We start from the raw sequence: 20,440 nt of genomic DNA, 5'->3' as shown, positions 1-20,440 counted from the left end.
TTTGGGAACTATTGGATCCCTCTTGTCGGAGATTTATAATATTCCTTGCATAATAGAGGCTATCCTGCCTGAAAGCAAGCTGCTCAATGTAGAAAAATCCAGCATTTACTGTATTTATGTCTGGTGTTTGTGAAAAGCCTAGTAAGTCCTGCAGAACTAGTGTCTGTTGCACAGTGTGTGACATGCTGCCTGCAGGTTTTTAATACTTCCCTCGAGAAAGTTGAGTGTCACTGATGTCACACAGCTAGGACTCAGAGGAGGAACAAGTTGGGTGGGAACATAGAGTTTTTAGGGTAAGTGTGACAGCCAGTTGGGAGAGCCAAGTGGAATCTATAACCGGCAATTGGAAAGGTGACTCTTAAGGAAGAATTAGGGCTGAACGTAGAAATATGTGAGTTCTATGAATCTATGTGATTGTTGTGACCAGGGAGTTGCAAAGGTTGCCTTGGAACAAAGGTCGATGTCAGAGTCTAAAGGGACCCACAAGGGGAGAGGGGGAAGAGCCAGTGAGCCGGGGAGAAGTCTGCTCTTGGCAGTGCTGTGGGGTCCACGAGAGGAAAGGGCGACCGGAAAATGAATTCTGCTGAAAGAACACTGGCAGAGACAAAGGTCAGCGGTAACAGTATAGACAGAAGAGAACGAAGGTTGGGAGGGATGGGAGTATCCTGTGACACGCGCTTTATTTCGTGTAGTCGCTAAACACTATTAAATGGAAGCAAGCATCTGCACTTAACTTTTTAGTTTGAAATAATTTTAACTCATAGAAAAGTTGGCAGATATAATACAGAGAGTTTCCATGTTCCCTTTACCCAATTTTCCCTAACCTCCTGACATCATTATAAAACACTTATCAAAACTAAAGAACTGTCATTGGTCTACTGCTAACTAGATCACAAACGTTATTTGTTCCCTTACAGTGTACAGTAAACGTTTTGTTTTCCAAAGTCGCTTTGGGTGGTTCTGTTCTTCTCTGCCCACTTCCGCATGGTTATGTCACTCACTTGTAGTATCGCAAGGTTCTTTGTTACAGTTGGTGTTCCTTTTGGGGCCTTCCCTCATTTCTGGTTGCTTCCACCCCCACAGTGTGATAAGAACAGTTCCATCACCTCCCCAAATTCCTTCTTACAGGGTGGTTTGGAGAGTGGATTGCAAAGGGGACAGGCAAGGGCCGGGAGAGACACGGGCTCGAGGACTTGACTGAAGGCAGCATGCCGCTGAAACAGCACCGAGGTACAGGTTGGGGAGGTCTCTCTAGACCAGTTGGGATGTTCTAGAAAGAGTTCGTCCACCTGGCGCGAGCAGGGCCAAACACTAAACCCGAGAACTGCACTGGAGAAATACTGGCCTTTTCATTATGAATGGCGTCATCCAGGAGAAGGGGAAGCTAATGCTCAGAAGCCTGCGCCCTCCCCCTGGCGTGTAGGTTACAGATTCTATAGGGCAAAGTCACAGACACTGGGCTAGGGGTCTGGAGTTGTGCTGGTTGCTGATTGGTCGGAAGTGAGGTAAGGCTAATGAATCATTTCTTCAGGTGTTGAGGACAGTTCTGAGCTTTTTCTCTGGCATCCGTCTGGATGGTCTCATCTGAAAGTAGCCAGGGGGTCATTCCACCTTGGACTCAGGAGCTGAAACATAACTTAGGTCAAGATGTTATCTTTAGCTGCCCGAGGTCCGGGCCAGGTGACCATTAGTCAGGTCCAGGCGAGTGTCTTCTGCTGCCGGGGGTCGCTGGTCATCCAGGGGAAAGGTTAGGTCTCTGAGGGGGATACATAGAGAGAAGGATATGATTTCTAGAGTTAGGGTTTAAAAGTGATTTAATCAGTCGTAAGGACCCTCAGTTTCAGATAGTGGTGATCGGAGTGACCAAAATCTCAGGAGAAGGGAAACGAGCTCACGGAGGAGATCAGCTTGGAAAGAAAGGCCAGTTGTGCAGGATCAGGCAAGATCTGTAGGAAGGAAGGGCGTGGGGAGAGGTCTTGCCTGACGCCTGTCATCTAGAGGTCAACTGCAGAGAGAAAAAGGCAGAGGCGTGGAAGTAGGTAAGAGGAAAAGATTAGAAATAGCCTTTGTCTCTTGTCAGGGCTGGAGTTAATCAGGAAAAGAGGATTGTGGCAAGTGACACTGAGGACCCCCACCCTCACCCCCACCCTGGGGACGTGGAGCAGAGACTGGCTCAGCTTTCTCTGGAGGTTTCCTTGGCAGCTGCAGAACTTGAGTGGAGAAAGCGAAGGAGCTCTTTATGGCTGAGCTTCTGTTTGGACCTATGAGTGCTTGGAGCTGGGGTGGGGGTGAGGTGAGAAGTCAGCCAAGAATTGCTGATTGTACTGAAAAGGCCGAGCTGTGTAGGGACCGTTTGCTTACGTGGTGGCATGTTCCCTTGGCTTCTGAAGGGCCGGGGAGAATGATGGGTGGAGGAGGGTGGTGGTGGGGGTACCTGTTTATATGGCCTTGAGGCAAGAGTGAAGAATAACCTCAGGGAAGGGCTGGGGCTGGTTTCATTGTTGCCCAAGGTTGTGCCCTGAGTAAGTGACTGTTTGTATTTCCAGAAACAGTTTGAACTTTCTCGTCACTTACATTTAAATCAGGAATATTAGGTATTAACTGAAGAAGAAAGTACACTACCTTGATCTGTATGTAGATAGTAGATACTCTCAGAATTGAGTAAGTGTCTATTCTGGATGGTAGCAGTTGTGTTGACTAATTTCTGTGAACGCATACAGAATTAACAAATTGTACATTCTGTTCATTTCACCCTATGTACGAACTGCCTTTTCACACACTGTGTTTTTTCCTGGGGTTGGCTGTTGAGCAAATGAAGTGCTTCTGTCCTCAGCTGGCAGTGAGTGGAATCCAGGTCCCCCCCCCCCCCCCTGTGCTGGAAGGTGGGAGGGGGCCAGCTAGGCCTCTCAACTGGCTGTCGGGAGTGCTGTGTGTCAAGATTCTTCCCTGTGGCTGGAAAGGAACTTCTAGACCTACAAGCTGCTCTGGCTTATTGTCAAGATTCACTCAGGGTCTAATTAGTGTGGAGGACAAAAGATAAAATGAGCACTTTCTTTGGCATTTTGAGGCTTGTATGGGGCCTTCAAATGGCATGCAATTCTTAGATTCCTTCCGTAGCTCCATTTCTGATTGCTTATTTGTCCTTTAAACTATACAGACACTCATATATGTATATGATGTATATGTGTGTGTTTGTATTATTATTTATTATTTTGAAACCTAAGTGTCTGCCATTTTGGGGGCCCAGACGCCTCCTTGTACCTCGCCCCCTCCCCCCCCGCCCCACTTTCCTAGAGAGAAGTGCTGAGGCAGAGGTTTGTCACATCTTCTCCAGTTGCTGATCAGATTTAAAAAAAAAAAAAGCCTTGTAACTGACATCTGTTCCCAGCTGGTTCAGGAAAAGTGAAGACGCATGAGGCAGGTCTGCGTACTTGAACCTGCTCAGTATTTGGAGTGGAACTGAAGTGAGAAAATGTCCTTCCCCAATCAGTAATTCAGATTGAAGTGGGACAGATGCAAAAGGTCAGTTGGGGAAAGAGATGTGATTTCTTTCCGTTCCCCTTTCCTCTTTCCCTTTCCCCCTCTCCTCTTCACCCCTCCCCTCCCCTCCTTTCTTTTTGTAGTTGAAGAGATGTAATGATGGAGAGCCCTGAAAATGCTAAAGATGAAAAAGGGTTTGGTGATGAAGAGCAAAGGTCTGCATACCAGTGTAATGGGAAAAACAAGAGTTTGAATGTAGAAGGCCAAGAGAAAGCAATCCCTGTTTATTTCTGTGAAGACATTTAAAAACTGGGGGTGCTAGATTCATTTTCTGTGAGGAACAAAATAAGTGTGCAACATTGCAAAATATTAACATGCTAGAAGAATATTTTATATTTGAAGGAAAGATAAGGATAGAAACATGAATAAGACCCATTAATCTGTTGAATTATTTCTTTAAAAAGGGCTTCAGTGGCCAGGTAGTGCTAGGAAATAATGAGAAATGTAGTCCCAAGGGAGAATAATAGAGCTTGTATTATGACCGTTGTTTTATGGAAAGTTTGTATAATACTGCCAAAGTGGTCAATAGACTTTGATTTGTTTTTCTTTAGGATTATTATGATTTAGTTTATTGATTTTCATTAAAGAAAATGTTAGTTTCTCCATTTAAATGGGGAACCTGGTGTGTTTTCACTGCTCAGATTGGCCTTTGCATACTCACTCTGGAGGCAGAACCGTGGCTGGGTTTATGCTTGTCTCTCTGGGGACTATTTGAAGTTGGCCTCCATGGTTAAGTTCACGTTCATGGGTAAGTAACGTCTGAGCCTTTTGTGCCGTCACTCTCTAGTTGGAAATTGGAAACGGCTCCTTGAAGAACAGTTTTTGTTGTTGTTGCAAAGCATAAGAAGTATGATTGCGGGGTGAATAGGGTTTTGTGAAGTTTTTCTTTTGACTTGATAACTTTTGACTCTTGCCAACAAAGATGAAATAGCTGTCTGTAATTTTAAGAGGCTTTGGTAGGAAAGGAAATGATTTGTCTGTGTCATAGGAGGGAATAAAGTGATCATGTGACACACTTGAGTTCTTTCAATTTCCTTTTCCATAAACAGGCCTAGCATTTCTCTCCTCCCACCCCTCCCACCCCCATATTTTCAATGTGTTTGGGTGAAAGAACATTCTACATTAAACACAAATGCTATTAGTGAATTATAGGTTATTCAAATGGGGTTTATCTTTAAATTAAAAAGTCTGTTCGTGCCTTTGAAAGAAGATATATTTTACAGAGTATAAATGAAATGAAAGACATAGTTACGATAACTAAAGCTAATTCTCTTTGAAAATCAAGCTATTAAGGCAAGCTGAAATTTTGAGATCTTTTTGTTATGTTCTAAGAGAGAAGACTGAGATTTATTTTTGTAATGTTTTGAAGCAAAAGAATCTATTTTAAAAAGAGTAGTACTTAGGAATTGGGGTGAAAAACGAAGAAAACTTTCAAATATAATCATTTCTGTCTGTACTTGATATAACTGAGGAAGGAAGTGGGAGTTAAATATTTTTTTTTTCCTCCCAAGTGGAAAATGTACTCTTGCGTCGCAGAATGTGGGAAGGTAATGAGTAATAGGACAGTGTGATTGTGGGTATGAAAACCATTTCTATAAACCAAAAAAGAAGTGTGAAGTTACAGAGAGCGGTGTTTATGACATTAGTTACACAACGCCGGAGAGGTGACTCTACCCGCACAGTGAGCTTGGGTTTCAGAAAATGCGACGTGCTGTCACTGGGCCACCTGCACTCAGGCTTTTATGCCATGGTGCACTTTCAACGTAGAGTCCGGATTCCATCAGGTGACGTAGGAGCGCTGACTCGTAGTTTTTTAAAACCACTGCTAATTCACTCTGAACCTCTTCGAAATGTCCCGTCGTTTCACCCTGGGTTCACGCTTCCCTCAGGAGAAAGCATAATCGTTAGGTGACATAGAGAATGCGAGAGCAGGGTGTGTGGCTAGATTACTACAGAGAAAGAGTTGCTTCTGCGTGGGGGATGTCTTAGGGGGTTGCGGGCTTGGTGGTTCCTCCCTGGGGTTTTCCAAACCTTAACTCGACTTGACTTGGGCAGAAAGGAGGAGATACAGGCATTGTGGGCAGCATCGCACTACCAGTGACTGAACGATGTGCTAGTGCTGCTGCTGCTGCTGGGGTGGGGGGCGCGTACCTGCATTGATAAGTCGGGGGTCCCTGCTGTGTGTAAATAGGAGGTGATAATAGGAATCATGTATTAGGTAACAACTACATATCTGTCAACAATTACTTTAAATGTAAATAGGTTAAATGCTCCAATCAAAAGACACAGGGTGGCTGAATGGATAAGAAAATAAGACCCTTACATATGCTGCCTACAAGAAACTCACTTCAGATCGAAAGACACAGACTGAAAGTAAAAGGATGGAAAAAGATATTTAATGAAAATGGAAATGGAAAAAAAAATGATGCGTTAGCAATACTTAATACCAGACAAAATAGAATTGAAAACAAAGGCTGTAACACAAGACAAAGAAGGACCCAGTAATCTCATTTTTGGGAATTTATCCAAAGAAGCTCAAAACACTGCTTCGAAGGGACATGTGCATCCGTATATTCATTGCGGCGTTATTTGCAATGGCCAAGCTGCGGAGGCAGCCTGGGTGTCCGTCAGTAGATGAATGGAGAAGGAAGAGTGGTACATAATACAATGGATTATTATTCAGCCATAAAAAAGAATGAAATCTTACATCTGCAACAATATGGATGGACCTAGAGGGTATTGTGCTGAGTGGAGTAAGTCAGACAGAGAAAGACAAATGTATGATTTCACCTTATGTGTGGAATCTCTCTAGATTGGATAAATGAACAAACAAAACAGAAATAAGCCCATAGATGCAGACAGCATTTTGAGGGTTACCAGGTGGGAAAGGGTTTGGGGGGATGGGTGAAAAGGGGAAAGGATTAAGATGTACAAACTGGTAGTTACAAAATAGTCATGGGGATGTAAAGTACAGCATAAGGAATCTATTCAGTAATTTTATAATAATTATGTATGGTGTCAGATGGGGACTAGATTTATCAGGGTGATCACCTCGCAAGTTATATAAATGTCTAATCCCTATGGTGTACACCTGAAACTAATATCGTATGTCAACTGTAATTGAAAAATAAAAAAATAATTTAAAAGCAAGAAAGGCAAAGATTACCTGCCAGTTGCACTGCTGGTATGAACTGCCAACCACTCAACAAGTTTTGTTTCACGTGGCGACCTTCTATCATTTCTTGTGGTTGCATCCTGGGCCTACCTGAACATTTGAACTGTCTCTTACGTTCTGTTTGCTCACCCAAATCATAAGGAGAGAGCAAATGATGTGAATCCTGTGTAGCTGTAAACAAAGCATGGAGGGACTTAGGAGTAGCCCAGCTACCGCTGCGACTTCCAGAGCCTGGGTCCAAGCTTAGGATAAATGGTGGCATTAAAAAACCACCTTCAGCTCTGGTAGGGGTTTGGGGGGTGGCTAATGTTTCTATGTCTTGAGTTCTTATAAAAACAGTCATTATAAACTTGGATCAACATGGTTTGAAAAGATAGACCAGAAGGATGCTTTGCTAATGGTGGTTTTATTTTGAGTGTTCGATTTATAGCTGCAATATGATTCTTACAAGTAAAAGTGGTTGACCACGTTCAGGCATTAAGTGAGTGGACTCTTAAGTAGATGTATTATCGGACAGTTGGACTTTTCATTCCGCATATTTTGCAGTTTAAATGTTCAATTTCATTTTAGAAAGAAAATCATCATCACAAACTTTTGCACTGGGTATGACTTCTCATAGATATTTTCCCATCAGTATGAGCTTAGAAGTGTTGCTGTCTTGTTTCCTCTGTACCTTTTGTCTTGGCTGTAGTTTGATGCTGGGGATACATTATTCCCTGTCTGGTCCTGCATCCACCCATCTGAGAGAACAGTGGCCGTGAAAGTTTTCTCTAGGTGACGCAAACCATCTAGAGAAAAGTACGTGGGACTTCTTTAGATCTGTATTAACTGAGACATATGTGAATGGAAGGTGATTTATTCTCCAGCTCTTATTGAACCATGAGTGTTTATTTCATCTTCAACAGTAGTTTTTCCCAACCACATTCTTAGACATGTTTGGACGTGTCCCAGAGTGAGTGACTATGCTAAGGGTATCTTAGCAGCTGATGATGGATTTGTGGTTTATTTGAGTTTTCACAGATATGTATGTTGTCGCCTGAGTAGAAGTTCAACCTTGACCTTTGTATCATTTCTTTTATTAGGGGTGCAGGATCTTTTACAGATTGTACAAGAAAACAAATTATTGAATACTTCAGTAAAATGTGGAAGACAACTTAGTGATCTAAAGCCAGTTTAAAGGAGGAACAACATGGAAGATATTGAAGAGAAAGAGTCTAGGAATATGTACCAACAAATCAGACTAATTTTTCCATTGGGAGTTGCCTAAAATCAGCTGCAGCCCTCTTCCCTTCTGACATTGATTGTTTCCTGTTCTTCCCTTTCCTATTTTTCATTCTCCCTCTTCCTTCTTCCCTTGTCTTCCTAGCCGCTTGCCTCCCTCCACTGCAGACGGAGGGAACAGGCCCAGAAATGCCCTCACTTCCTTAGGGCCTCAGAGCTAGTGAGTGACCGAGCTGGGTCTAGGCCTGTGCTTCTGTTATAAATCCAGTGCTCTGGCCGCCAACACGTAGTGTATTAGTTTTCTGGCATGTGTGGTGTAAAGATGAGTGGGACATTCATTACCCGGCTTCAGTCAGTAGGTAAGAAGAGACAAGTGCGCACATACTATAGGACATAACCAGAAAATAATAGAATCATGAGGTTGAGGGCTCTGGGGGTTGAGGGAGGAGAAAGATCTCTCCTACAGTAGAAGTTTTATCGGGACCCTACAATCACTTGTTCTCTGCAGGTGCGGTGAAGGGCGCCTTTTAAAGACCCCCAGCATTTCATGTATTTCTATATCCTTCATCTTTACTGGTAATGACTGTCCATTTTCCTGAAACGCTCCATCCTCCTACCACCCAGGGCTTTGTCGACATGAATGGGAACACGTCTTCCTAGAATGTTATCAACCCACATCGAGCTCAGGGGCAGAAGTGGGGGCCTTCCTTCTCCTGGGCTGTGTCAGTCCCTGGCCCATGCTGGTTACACATGCGAGTAGTTCTGTGGAAGGGCCTTTCTCAGCTGCCACAGCCACTTGTACAGCTGTGTTGGATGAGTGGTAACAGCTGTGTGTTAACCGCTGAACTAGGGAAGGAGAAGGAAGGGATACTATACTTTTCTGCCAGGAGAGTGTTGTTTCCCTTAATATAATACAGAAAATTAGGATTAAATAAAAACTGGAATCAGCTCCTTAGGGATTTTTTAAAATCCCAGGTGGAACTTTATTAGCAGTAAATATCCTGTGGTGGGCGGGATACTTATTTCTTCTGTGGGTGAATTGATAGCTATAGTTGGATTTTTAAAAAATAAATTTTACTGGGGACTATTGGGGAACAGTGCGTTTCTCCAGGGCCCATCAGCTCCAAGTCGTTGTCCTTAAGTCTCGTTGTGGAGGGCGCAGCTCAGCTCCAAGTCCAGTCGCCATTTTCAATCTTTAGATGCAGGGGGCGCAGGCCACCATCCCATGTGGGAATTGAACCGGGAACCTTGTTGTTGAGAGCTCGTGCTCTAACCAACTGAGCCATCTGGCCGCCCCTGCGGAAGCTCAGCAGCAGCTTGTTGTCTTCAGTCTAGTTGTGGAGGGCACAGCTTACTGGCACATGTGGGAATCGAACCGGCAGCCCTATTGTTCAGAGTGCGTGCTCTAACCAACTGAGCTATCAGGCCGTCTCTGAAATTGGTTTTTTGATTGTAATGTATTTCTTTTAATTTGATATCCCATGCAAATCTGATGGTGACTATAATAGTGATACTTTTGCCATCAAGTCCAAATGTTGAAGGTAGCTTTTTGTGTAAACAGTGTGATGAATCTAGTGATAAACGACACATTTCTAGTTGTTACATCAAAACCTGCTTTCCGTGCTAGAACACTTTCAATCAAGTTCATTCTTCAAGAGCTGCCACACTGCTAATGCTATACAGCGTTTTGGAGGAAATACTTTGAAGCTACAAGTATCCAGGCTTTACCCATGTTGTCAGGGTGTTTGTTCACTTTGAATCAGGATTTCGTAGGTACATTAATTGTGCCGTTACCAGCTTGCCCTTTCTTGGGAATCTATAGGGATATTTATCCCATTGTTACAAAATGCCAGTTGCTGATGGAATTATTTTCTGTTTGTCTAACAGAACATCTGATCAAATTCATGACCATGGGGGATATGAAGACCCCAGACTTCGACGACCTCCTGGCAGCGTTTGACATCCCAGATATGGTGGACCCGAAAGCAGCTATTGAATCTGGACACGATGAGCAGGAAGGCCACATCAAGCAGAACACTCACGTCGACGATGACTCCCACACACCCTCCTCTTCTGACGTGGGCGTCAGTGTGATTGTGAAGAACGTTCGGAACATCGATTCCTCCGAGGGCGCAGAGAAAGATGGCCACACCCCCACGGGCAATGGCTTACACAATGGGTTTCTCGCGGGGGCCTCTCTTGACAGTTACAGTAAAGATGGATCGAAGTCCTTGAAAGGAGATGTGCCTACCTCAGAGGTGACTTTAAAAGACTCAACTTTCAGCCAGTTTAGCCCTATCTCAAGTGCTGAAGAATTTGATGACGATGAGAAGATAGAGGTGGATGACCCCCCTGATAAAGAGGACGTGCGTTCAAGTTTTAGGTCAAATGTGTTGACGGGGTCGGTTCCCCAGCAGGACTATGATAAACTAAAGGCACTTGGAGGGGAAAACTTAAGCAAAACTGGAATCTCTACGTCAGGCAATATAGATAAAAACAAAGTTGTTAAGAGAGAAACAGAAACCAATTCTATAAATCTGAGCGTTTATGAACCTTTCAAAGTCAGAAAAGTGGAGGATAAGTTGAAGGAAAACTCTGAAAAGGTGCTTGAAAACAGGGTCTATGACGTGAAGCTGAGCTCTGAGAAGAATGACGCCACCCTTGGTGGCGTGGCACCGTCAAGGTCAAAGCCATCCTCCAAGCTTTCTTCGTGCATAGCTGCAATCGCAGCGCTTAGTGCTAAAAAGGCTGCTTCAGACTCCTGTAAAGAGCCAGTGAGCAATTCACGGGCATCCTCTCCTTTACCAAAAGAAGTAAACGATAGTCCTAGAGCCATTGAAAAGTCTCCTGAATCCCAGAGTCTCATTGATGGGACGAAAAAAGCGTCCCTAAAGCAGCCAGATAGCCCCAGGAGCATTTCAAGTGAAAACAGCAGCAAGGGGTCGCCGTCATCCCCTGCAGGATCGACACCAGCAATTCCCAAAGTCCGCATAAAAACCATTAAGACGTCATCTGGGGAAATAAAGAGAACAGTGACAAGGGTATTGCCAGAAGTCGATCTTGACTCTGGAAAAAAGCCTCTGGAGCAGACAGGGCCTGTGATGGCATCTGTGACGTCGCTTCTGTCATCTTCCACTTCAGCTGCCGTCCTTTCCTCTCCCCCCAGAGCGCCTCTGCAGTCGGCGGTCGTCACCAACGCAGTGGCCCCTGCAGAGCTGACCCCCAAACAGGTCACTATCAAGCCTGTGGCCACTGCCTTCCTCCCAGTGTCCGCCGTGAAGACGGCGGGGTCTCAAGTCATTAATCTGAAGCTCGCTAACAACACGACGGTGAAAGCCACGGTCATCTCTGCTGCCTCTGTACAGAGCGCCAGCAGCGCCATCATTAAAGCTGCCAACGCCATCCAGCAGCAAACCGTTGTGGTGCCGGCATCCAGCCTGGCGAATGCCAAACTCGTGCCAAAGACTGTGCACCTCGCCAACCTTAACCTTCTGCCTCAGGGCGCCCAAGCCACCTCTGAGCTCCGCCAAGTGCTAACCAAACCTCAGCAGCAAATAAAGCAGGCAATAATCAATGCAGCAGCCTCACAACCACCCAAAAAGGTGTCTCGGGTGCAGGTGGTGTCTTCCTTGCAGAGCTCTGTGGTGGAAGCTTTCAACAAGGTGCTGAGTAGCGTCAACCCAGTTCCAGTTTACATCCCCAACCTCAGTCCTCCTGCTAACGCGGGCATCACGTTGCCCACCCGCGGGTACAAGTGCTTGGAGTGTGGCGACTCCTTTGCTCTTGAGAAGAGCCTGACTCAACACTACGACCGACGCAGCGTGCGCATCGAGGTCACGTGTAACCACTGTACAAAGAACCTTGTTTTCTACAACAAGTGCAGTCTGCTCTCCCACGCCCGCGGGCACAAGGAGAAGGGAGTCGTCATGCAGTGCTCCCACCTGATTCTAAAGCCAGTCCCAGCAGATCAAATGATTGTTTCTCCGTCAAGCAATACTTCTGCTGCACCTTCCGCTCTCCCGAGCTCTGTGGGGGCCGGCACACACACTGTCACAAAGATTCAGTCTGGCATCACCGGGACCGTCATATCCGCCCCTTCCAGCACACCCATCATTCCAGCTATGCCTCTGGATGAAGACCCATCCAAGCTCTGCAGGCATAGTCTGAAATGCTTGGAGTGCAATGAAGTTTTCCAGGATGAGACGTCGCTGGCTACACATTTCCAGCAGGCCGCAGATACGAGTGGACAAGTAGAGTATCATTTACATTTTGGTGTTTCGGTGATGAATCTATAGACATGAGCGCTCTATATGATGCCCTTGATTTTAGGGGTGGGAGTTCAGTTAAATGGGGGTGTGTGTGTGAGTGTGTGTGTGTGAGTGTGTGTGTGCGTGCACGTACATGAGAGAGGATTATTTTCATAGAGCAATGTGAATCTTATTTAAAAAATTTTTCAGGGAAGCTGATTCTTTTAGCCAGAAGCTATGTACTAATTGAGTTATGGCACCTTAAGTTCTTAAGTGAAGGAGTTCTTAAATTGTTGGACTGTGGGAATAGGTGTAGGATGTCTGAGATCTGGCTAATCTAGTATCATCCCATTGAATTAAGTGTTCAAGTCTGGCTGCATCACCAGTATTCCCCAGTTATTGGTGACAATTTTGACGTTTAAAAACTTTCTGTTGTTTTTTATAATTACTGTCTTTCATAGTTAAGCACACCTAATTGGCACCCGCTTTTACGTTGGGCCTGTTTACTTAAGATGCGGGTCTAGTATATTCCGTAATATTTTTCACTGCAGTGAGTTTAAGCTACACATGGAAAACCCATCTCCGTTTAAATAGGATACCTTTGCCTTTGTAGCTTTTTAAAAAAAGTGACATGTAGGTTGATGTAGGTGAAATACGTTTCACAATGGGCATCAAGTCAGCCCTTCATCTCTATCGTGGCTTCTCTCCACGAGGTCAATTTTTGGCTAATAGACAAAGGCGTTTTACAAATACATGATACTCATCATTTGGAAGTTACTGGACCTGTTGAAAGAAACAAATTCGAGCTGGAGAGTCCATATGAATTATTATCCACACCAGAACACTTATGAAATTGGAAGGGGGCACTAGTTTGGGTTAGGATACTCTGGCTCGAATGTCTGCTTTTGAACAGCCCGTGGTAAGCTGATCTTTCCTTTATTTGCCTCCAATATCTTGTCAATGAGGAGATGTATGCTGTGGTCCAGACATCTAGTACTGTCCCATGGTCAGTTCCCCAGGGCAACAACTTAAATAAGTTCTTTGTAGGATTTTAAATTTGGGAAACAGACGATCAAGAATGCCTCAGTATTGTTTTTTTCCTCTGGGTTTTCAGTGTAGTGGAAATGGAAGCAATAAAGAGTTTTGAGAACATTCTGGCAGCATTGGATGTTAACTGTTTCATGGGCTCTGACAGTCAAACATGCAGAAAGAGTGAAGTGACCAACTAGTGCAAGAAGGCAGTGATTGATGGCACTTTTCTAGGGCACCCCAGTAACAATGCTTGGGCTCTCTCTGGGCACCCTCTTATCTTGTCACCACTTCATTGAAAGGCTAGTTCATTCCATCTTAAAAGGAACAAAGCCCAAACCCATTTCTTTAGTTCTGTGTGTTCTGTTGCCTTGTTGCTCTGTCTGCTGGGATTTCGTGTGTCCTTGCTTCAGAGGACCCCTCCTGCTCGTGTGTGCTGGTCAGTGTCTGGCATCTTGAGCTGCTCTCAGATATGTCTGCTCTCTTTGCGTTCCCTTCTCCGGCATGGACAGAAAGGTAGGAATCTTCCTTCTTCCCTGTACTCCCCTAGGTTTTGTTCTCTGTTAACCTTTAGGCTCTACAGCCAAACTCTGGTCAAGTAGGGTTCTTTTCCTCAGGGAAGGAGATGAGCGTCTCTTCCTGTGCGTGCATGTGGTTGCTTCACCTTGACTTTTAGTGTTTCACTGGGACAAGTGTATAGCGCAGCTCACCGGTTTCACCTGGAATACTAAGGAATGAGTCGCGGATGAATATACGGTAAGTAACTCTAGGGCCAAGCATTCAGCGCCTGTTCTGCTTCTTAGCTAAGCATCCACTCGGTTCACCTCTTCATTGAGCTTCAGCTGCCTGTGTATCCAGGCATCACCGGGCTGGCAACATAAACGTGTGCCGTGCTATACTCTTCCTGTTCCTCATTTCCCCTTCTCTTAGAAATCCTAGCCCAGAACATCTCCTCCACAATTTCCCGTTCTTCTCAGACTCGGCCAGAGCGTTCGTGCAGACCCCGGCCGGCAGCTGGTCACTCGCTCAGCATCCCAGCTTCTGCTGGCTGTCAGTGGAATGGCTGCCTTCTTCACATTCAGTTTAACTCACCCACGCTTGTCTCTTCCACAGTCTGGGGTGTTGGTAGGGTCCTGATGGCTATTGCTGTAGCAGCCTCAGATGTAGTGGAAGGTGGGGTGGTCCTTGCCCATTGCTGTCACCTGGCATCAGGTAACTGGCCGTGGGAGGTGGTGCTGAAGACAGGAAGAGCAGAAGAGAGAAGAGAGACATGTCATCTGTCCCCAGTTTGCCATTCCATGAACGTTGGCCAGTTCAAATTTGTGAACTTAAATTCAGTTGGGAAAAAGAACTGAACTGTTTCCTCTCTTTAAGAGAATGGCACTTAAAACACTTATGGCTTCTTACAAAATTTAGAAGTTGAACTACTGGCGCCTCCAGTACCAGTCTTTCCTGAGCACCTTCTTTCTCCTGTTGTCTAACATATCCATGTATTTCAAACTTACTTTCCATTTCTCCTTTGACCTTCACCTTCTTGGTAGCTCATTGGTGACTGAGAAAGAGCGGAGCACTTCACATTTTAACAGCCCTTCATGGTTCACACCTTGGCCATTCTTTCTAGAATGGGAACCCAGTGCAGTTTAAGCCCTGTGGCTGCAGCTGCCCGTTTTCTTTTCTGACTTTCCTGAGAGTTCCCCAGGGCAGGGTTCCCTGTGTCTGCACAGAGGTCTTAGTTTGAGAATCATCCAGACTGGATTCCTGCACTGGCCCTGGTACCTCTGGATTCTGAAGGTTAATGTATGTGACCTTGGGGCGCTAGCGAGACTAGCAGAGCCACCACCCCTCACTCCTTGCCTCTCAGCTCTGGACTTTACCAGGCTGAGAAAAAGATGTAGCACGTAACTGGCAGCAGGAATCGTCCTCTCTCCTTCCTCCTTTCCTGGTACCCGGGATGTCCCTCTCTTCCTTCCTCCTGCTCACCGTCTACTTATAATATAATTTTTAAATTTTACCTGAATATGCTGACGTGTTCTGTGGCCGATGTTCTGGGTCTTCTCAAATCATTTAAATTTTTAAATGAAACTTCTTATTTTGAGATCATTTTAGAGTCATGTAAGAAATAGTAGAGAGATCCTGTGTACCCTTTATCCCGTTTCCCCCAATGATAACATCTTACAAAACTACAACAGTTATTATGACCAGGATATTGACATGGCTCTTGTCAATATACAGAGTATTTCCTTAACCACGAGGATCTCTCATATTGCCTTTTTAGAGCCCCCTTACCCCCTTCTTAATTAACCCTGGCAACCACTAATAAGTTCTCCATTTCTCTAATTTTGTCATTTCAGAAATGCTATGTCAATGGAGCCATAACCATTTAAAACCTTTTGGGATTGGCTTTTTTCAGTTAGCATAATTCCCTGGAGATTCATCCAGGTTGTGTCACGCTATCAATAGTTTGTTCCTTTTTATTGCTGAGTAGTATTCCATCGTATGGTTGTATGCTCACAGGATGGTTCACCATTTAGTCATTGTAGGATGTCTGCGTGTCCAGTTTAGGGCAATTATGAATAATGCTGTTATAAACATTTGTGTACAGGTTTTTGTGTGAACATAAGTTTTTATTTACCTGGGATAAATGCCCAGGTTTGCAGTTGCTGGGTCCTATGGTAGTTGCATATTTACATTTTGAAGTTCTTTTCCAGAGTGTCTGTACCATTTTATATTCCACGAGCAGTGGAAGAGTGATCCAATTTCTCTGCATCCTCGTGAGCTTTTGGTTTAGTCATTCTGATAGGTGTGTAGTAATAGTTCATTGTGGTTTTAATTTGCGGTTCGCCAGTAGCTAATGATGTTGACTATCTTTTCATGTGTTTATTTGCCATCTGTGTATCCTTTTTGGTGAACTGTTTCTTCATGTCTTTTGCTCATTTTCTAATTAGATTGTTTTTATTGTTGAGTTTTAAGTGTTCTTGATATATTCTAGGTACTAGCTTTCGTTAGATATGTGGTTGTAAGTATTTTCTCACAGTCTGTGGCTTATATTTTCATCTTTTAACCAGGTCTTTGGCAGATCAAACATTTTTTAAATTTTGATGAAGTCCAATTTTATTAGTTTTCCCTTTTGTAACTTGTGTTTTTGGTGTTAAGTCTAAAAATTCTTTGTTCCACATCCTTAAAATTTTCTTTTCTTTTTTTTTTTTCTTTTCTAGAAGTTTTTTAGTTTTGTGTTTTACATTTAAGCCCATGATCCGTTCTGGGTTAATTTTTGTACAAGGTGTGACACTTAGGTTGAGGTTTATTTATTTGTTTTGGCCCATGCAGCTCCTCTTTCTCCAGCTGCATTTATCCAAAAGTGTGTCCTCCATTGCTTTGCCTTTGCACCTTTGTCAAATATCAGTTGGGCATGTTTATGTGTGGCTATTTCTGGGTTCTGTGTTCTGTTCCATTGATTTACACATTCATCCCTTCACCAGTATTACACAATCTTGACTACTGTAATTTATAAAAAGTCTTGAGATCTAGTCGACTGATTTCTTCCAACTTTATTCTTTTTTCTCAAAATTGTTTTTAGCTATTCTAGTTCTTTTACCTTTCCATATAAATTTTAGAATAGTCTTGACTATATCTACAAAGATCTAGCTGGGGTTTTGGATAGGAATTATGTTAAACCTATATGTCAATTTGGGGAGAATTGATGTCCATGAACAGAGAATGTCTCTCCGTTTATTTAGATTTTATTTCTTTTATTATTTTGTAGTTTTTATCATGTAAGTCCTCTGCTTGTCCTTCCTTCCTTCCTTCCTTCCTTCCTTCCTTCCTTCCTTCCTTCCTTCCTTCCTTCCTTCCTTCTATTATAAATGGTATTGTATTTTTCAATGTTCACGTGTTCATTGCTGATATATAGAAATACAATAAATTTTTGTATATTTATCATATACCCCATGACTTTGTTGAACTCATTTATTGGATTTAGGGTTTGTTTGGTTTGGGGGAAGGTAGGCTACATTAAATTTTCAGATATTGAACTAGCCTTCCATCCCTGGAATGAATTCCTCTTGGTCAGGCTGTATAATTTTTTTTTATATATTATGAATTATATTTGTTAATATTTTGTTATAGTTTTACATCTGTATTCTCATAGGTTTATTTTGTGTACTGTCTTTGCTTGGTTTTGGACAGGTTAATATTGGCTTTATATAATACATTGAGAAGTAGACCCTCCTCTTCTATTTTTTGGGAAGAGAACGTATAATTTAGTGTTAGTTTTTCTTTAAATATTTGGTAGAATTCTCCAGTAAAACCATGTGGGCCTGGAGATTTCTTTTGGGATTATTTTAAACACCCACTGGGCTGGTTGAGGGACTCATTATCAATTGATAGGGATAAAAGTTTCACTTTTCCACTGGTTATCTGCCACTATCCTGGCAGGGGTTATTGGGTCACCTTATTACAGCCTCAAGAGGGCAGAGGTCTGGACTTCACCTAAACTTGGCGTAGTGGGAGTGGGGCCATAGGTTTTTCTGTGGTGTTTGGTTGTACGATGTTTCCTGGAAAATAAGACCTAGCTGGATCATCAGCTCTAATGTGTCTTTTGGAGCAAAAATTAATATTAGAACCGGTCTTATATAAGACTGGGTCTTACATTATAGTAAAACAAGACCGGGTATTATTATATGATATTATATGATATATATAATATAATATGATATGATATGATATGATATATTATATAAGACCCAGTCTTATATTATAGTAAAATAAGACCGGGTTTTATATTAATTTTGCTCCAAAAGATGCATTAGAGCTGATTGTCCGGCTAGGTCTTATTTTCAGGGAAACACAGTAGTAGAGCAGTCATTGTCTAAAAGTTTTCTCTTTTGCTGGGTTTCCTCTTTCCTGGTCTTTTGGCTAAAGATAGCAGGTTTTTGTTGAGAATTTTTTTGGGGAAGTGTCTCTATCCATTGACATTTCTGGGTGGCCAGTTTCTTCAGCTTCAAATCTGGTATATGTGAGGCAAAAAGAAACCCAGAGAACTCACCACTGTGTCATTCTTGGGTCCTGAGATCCCTAGTTAGCCTGCCGCCTTCTCCCAGCCTTTCAGAGGCTTTTTCTTTTGCTTTATGTATAATGCCTAGGAGTTTTAGTTGTGCTAAGTGGAAGGAATGGGGGAAAGGCACATGTAGTCCATTTTCCTAGGAGTGAAAGTTTCACTCTGTTGTGTAAATGTGTGAAAGTAGCCGTCCTGTCTTCAAGGAGCGATTCCGTAATCACATTCGTTGTTCGGCTCTGTCTGAGGCTTCAGCCTGTGATGCTCAGTTGCTTTGTAGAACAAGTTTCCTGGGAGGACAGCATCCCATTTCACTCTCTGGGACTTCTCTCTTCTCTGAGTTGCAGGCATTTCTCCTGCCCAGTGCAGACACGCTTTCTCTCAGCCCTTCTGCAAGCTGCCAGGAGTAAGGTGAGGCTGTGGAGTCCAGCTTTCGCATCTGTGGAGTCCAGCTGCTGAAGACCGCAGCCTTTCTCTTGAGAGCAACCTTTTTTTGGTTTAGTGCAGTTACTGTCTCCCTTTACTTTTTATCTTTCATTTTCTCCCCGTTTATGTTTTAACTCCTGTTTATGGTTTGATTGGATCCTTTCCTGAGTTTTCCAAGGGTGCTTGTTTGAACACAATAAAGGATCTCTTTCTGTGAACACCAACTGTGGCCGTACGTGCCCGATCTCCTGCACCATCCCCAATCGTGCATGGTTAGCCTTTTTTAACTTTGCCAGTTTGTAATGGGATAAAGTGAGGTTTTAGTGGCATTTGCTGGGTTCTGCCTTGCCAGTCACCACTCCTCTTATAGATGTCCTGTGGACAGTCTATATGATAGTAACGACGACCTGAGAGAGTCAGAGTGCCACTTATTAACTGGCCCTTGCTCGGCAAGCCTTCTGGTGCCGGTTCCCGCTCGGAGCTGGGTTGGGGTATACGGTTTAGCTCCAGGCTCTCTTGGCCCTCCATTTCCCGAGCCCGAATCCAAGTTGTGGAATTCTGTCACACTGTGGGCTGTCCTATGGGACAGGACCCCGGCTGTGCTTAGGCCCAGGTTACACTGCCCTGCCTGCCTCTGTTTACCCCCCAGAAGACCAGGCAGCTGGCGGAGAGGGCGGAGCCTCTTGCTGGATCATTTCCTTTTCCCGCCTCACGCCAAGCGGTGCAATAAAAAGGAAACACACGGGCACTTGACTTTTGACACCAGTCAGTCTGCCCTGGTTGGGGGGTTTGTATTCTGACCTGCCTGATCGATAACCCTACTTTGGGGCACATTGAGGAACGGAGTGGGTGGAGGGGTGAGAGAACGAGAGACGCTTTCATCCTCTCCGTGAAGTTTTTAAGAGCTGACAACTAACTGTAGCTTGAATAGTTGATATTTCAATGTATTGGAATGTCGTCGTTTCACTTCCCTGTCAAACCATGACCACATTTAGCCAAGTACAGATTGGAAGTGTGCACACTGTGACCTCTAATTGGTGAAATCAGTTTTCTTCCTGTAGAAGTCTATTATCAGCCATAGAGTCAGAGACCGGTATAGGTCCTTGGGTCAGCCCTTTTGTTTTACAATTGAAGAACCAAATGCCCAATTAGTGGCAGAATCAGGACTCAGGACATGATTTCTTTATTGCTCGTTCATTATTCTTTCCCCTTGGTCATGCTGACAACCTACGATATAGGCGCATAGCATTTTACAGTTGCTGGACTGTAGGAATCCTATGAGAATGGACTCTTGGGTTACGTTCATCTCAGCTTCAAGGTGACTTACCTTCAGTGGTCCTCATTTTCAGAGATGACCGATTCAGTTTAGTTGCGGGAACTTTCCGGGCATCATTATTAGCACAGCATACCTATGGGTGACCGGTTAGCTCAGGTGGTCAGAGCGTGGTGCTAAGAACACCAAGGTTGCCAGTTCGATCCCCGCATGGGCCACTGGGAGCTGCGCGCTCCTTAAAAAACACACCCCAAAAACACAACTTGCCAAGTACATTGAATTATCTTGAGCCTCCCAGCCAGCTCTCATTTCTAGACAGACTCTGCTCAGGCAGCTTCTGCTGGAAACCATGGAACCCACCTCAGTTCCCTCGCCCGCCGGACATATCTTCATTATCTGAAGACTCATGACTTCTGGTTTTTGGTCCTGCTCTCCTAAGAGCTTGCTATTAATTTTGGTCATACTAGTCCTGTCCC

The 20,440-nt window shown here is 44.0% G+C and overlaps 1 protein-coding gene across 16 annotated transcripts in view; it reads left to right on the top strand.

Moving 5' to 3' along the window:
• Positions 1-20,440, top strand: part of ZNF532 (zinc finger protein 532) — a 96,450-nt gene that overhangs the window by 33,369 nt on the left and 42,641 nt on the right. For 15 of the 16 annotated variants that reach the window (XM_074339890.1, XM_019729288.2, XM_074339892.1 and 12 more), the window contains one exon: positions 9,824-12,186. In XM_074339890.1, the coding sequence (XP_074195991.1) occupies positions 9,841-12,186 (2,346 nt within the window). In that variant the 5' untranslated portion in view covers positions 9,824-9,840. Of the gene's footprint in view, positions 1-6,977; positions 7,000-9,823; positions 12,187-20,440 lie in introns of those variants that run through there. The other variant, XM_074339891.1, reaches the window with a different exon arrangement.

Source organism: Rhinolophus sinicus, linkage group LG09, assembly GCF_036562045.2.
Source record: "Rhinolophus sinicus isolate RSC01 linkage group LG09, ASM3656204v1, whole genome shotgun sequence".
NCBI lineage: Eukaryota > Metazoa > Chordata > Mammalia > Chiroptera > Rhinolophidae > Rhinolophus > Rhinolophus sinicus.
This window is presented reverse-complemented; position numbering and strand designations above follow the sequence as displayed.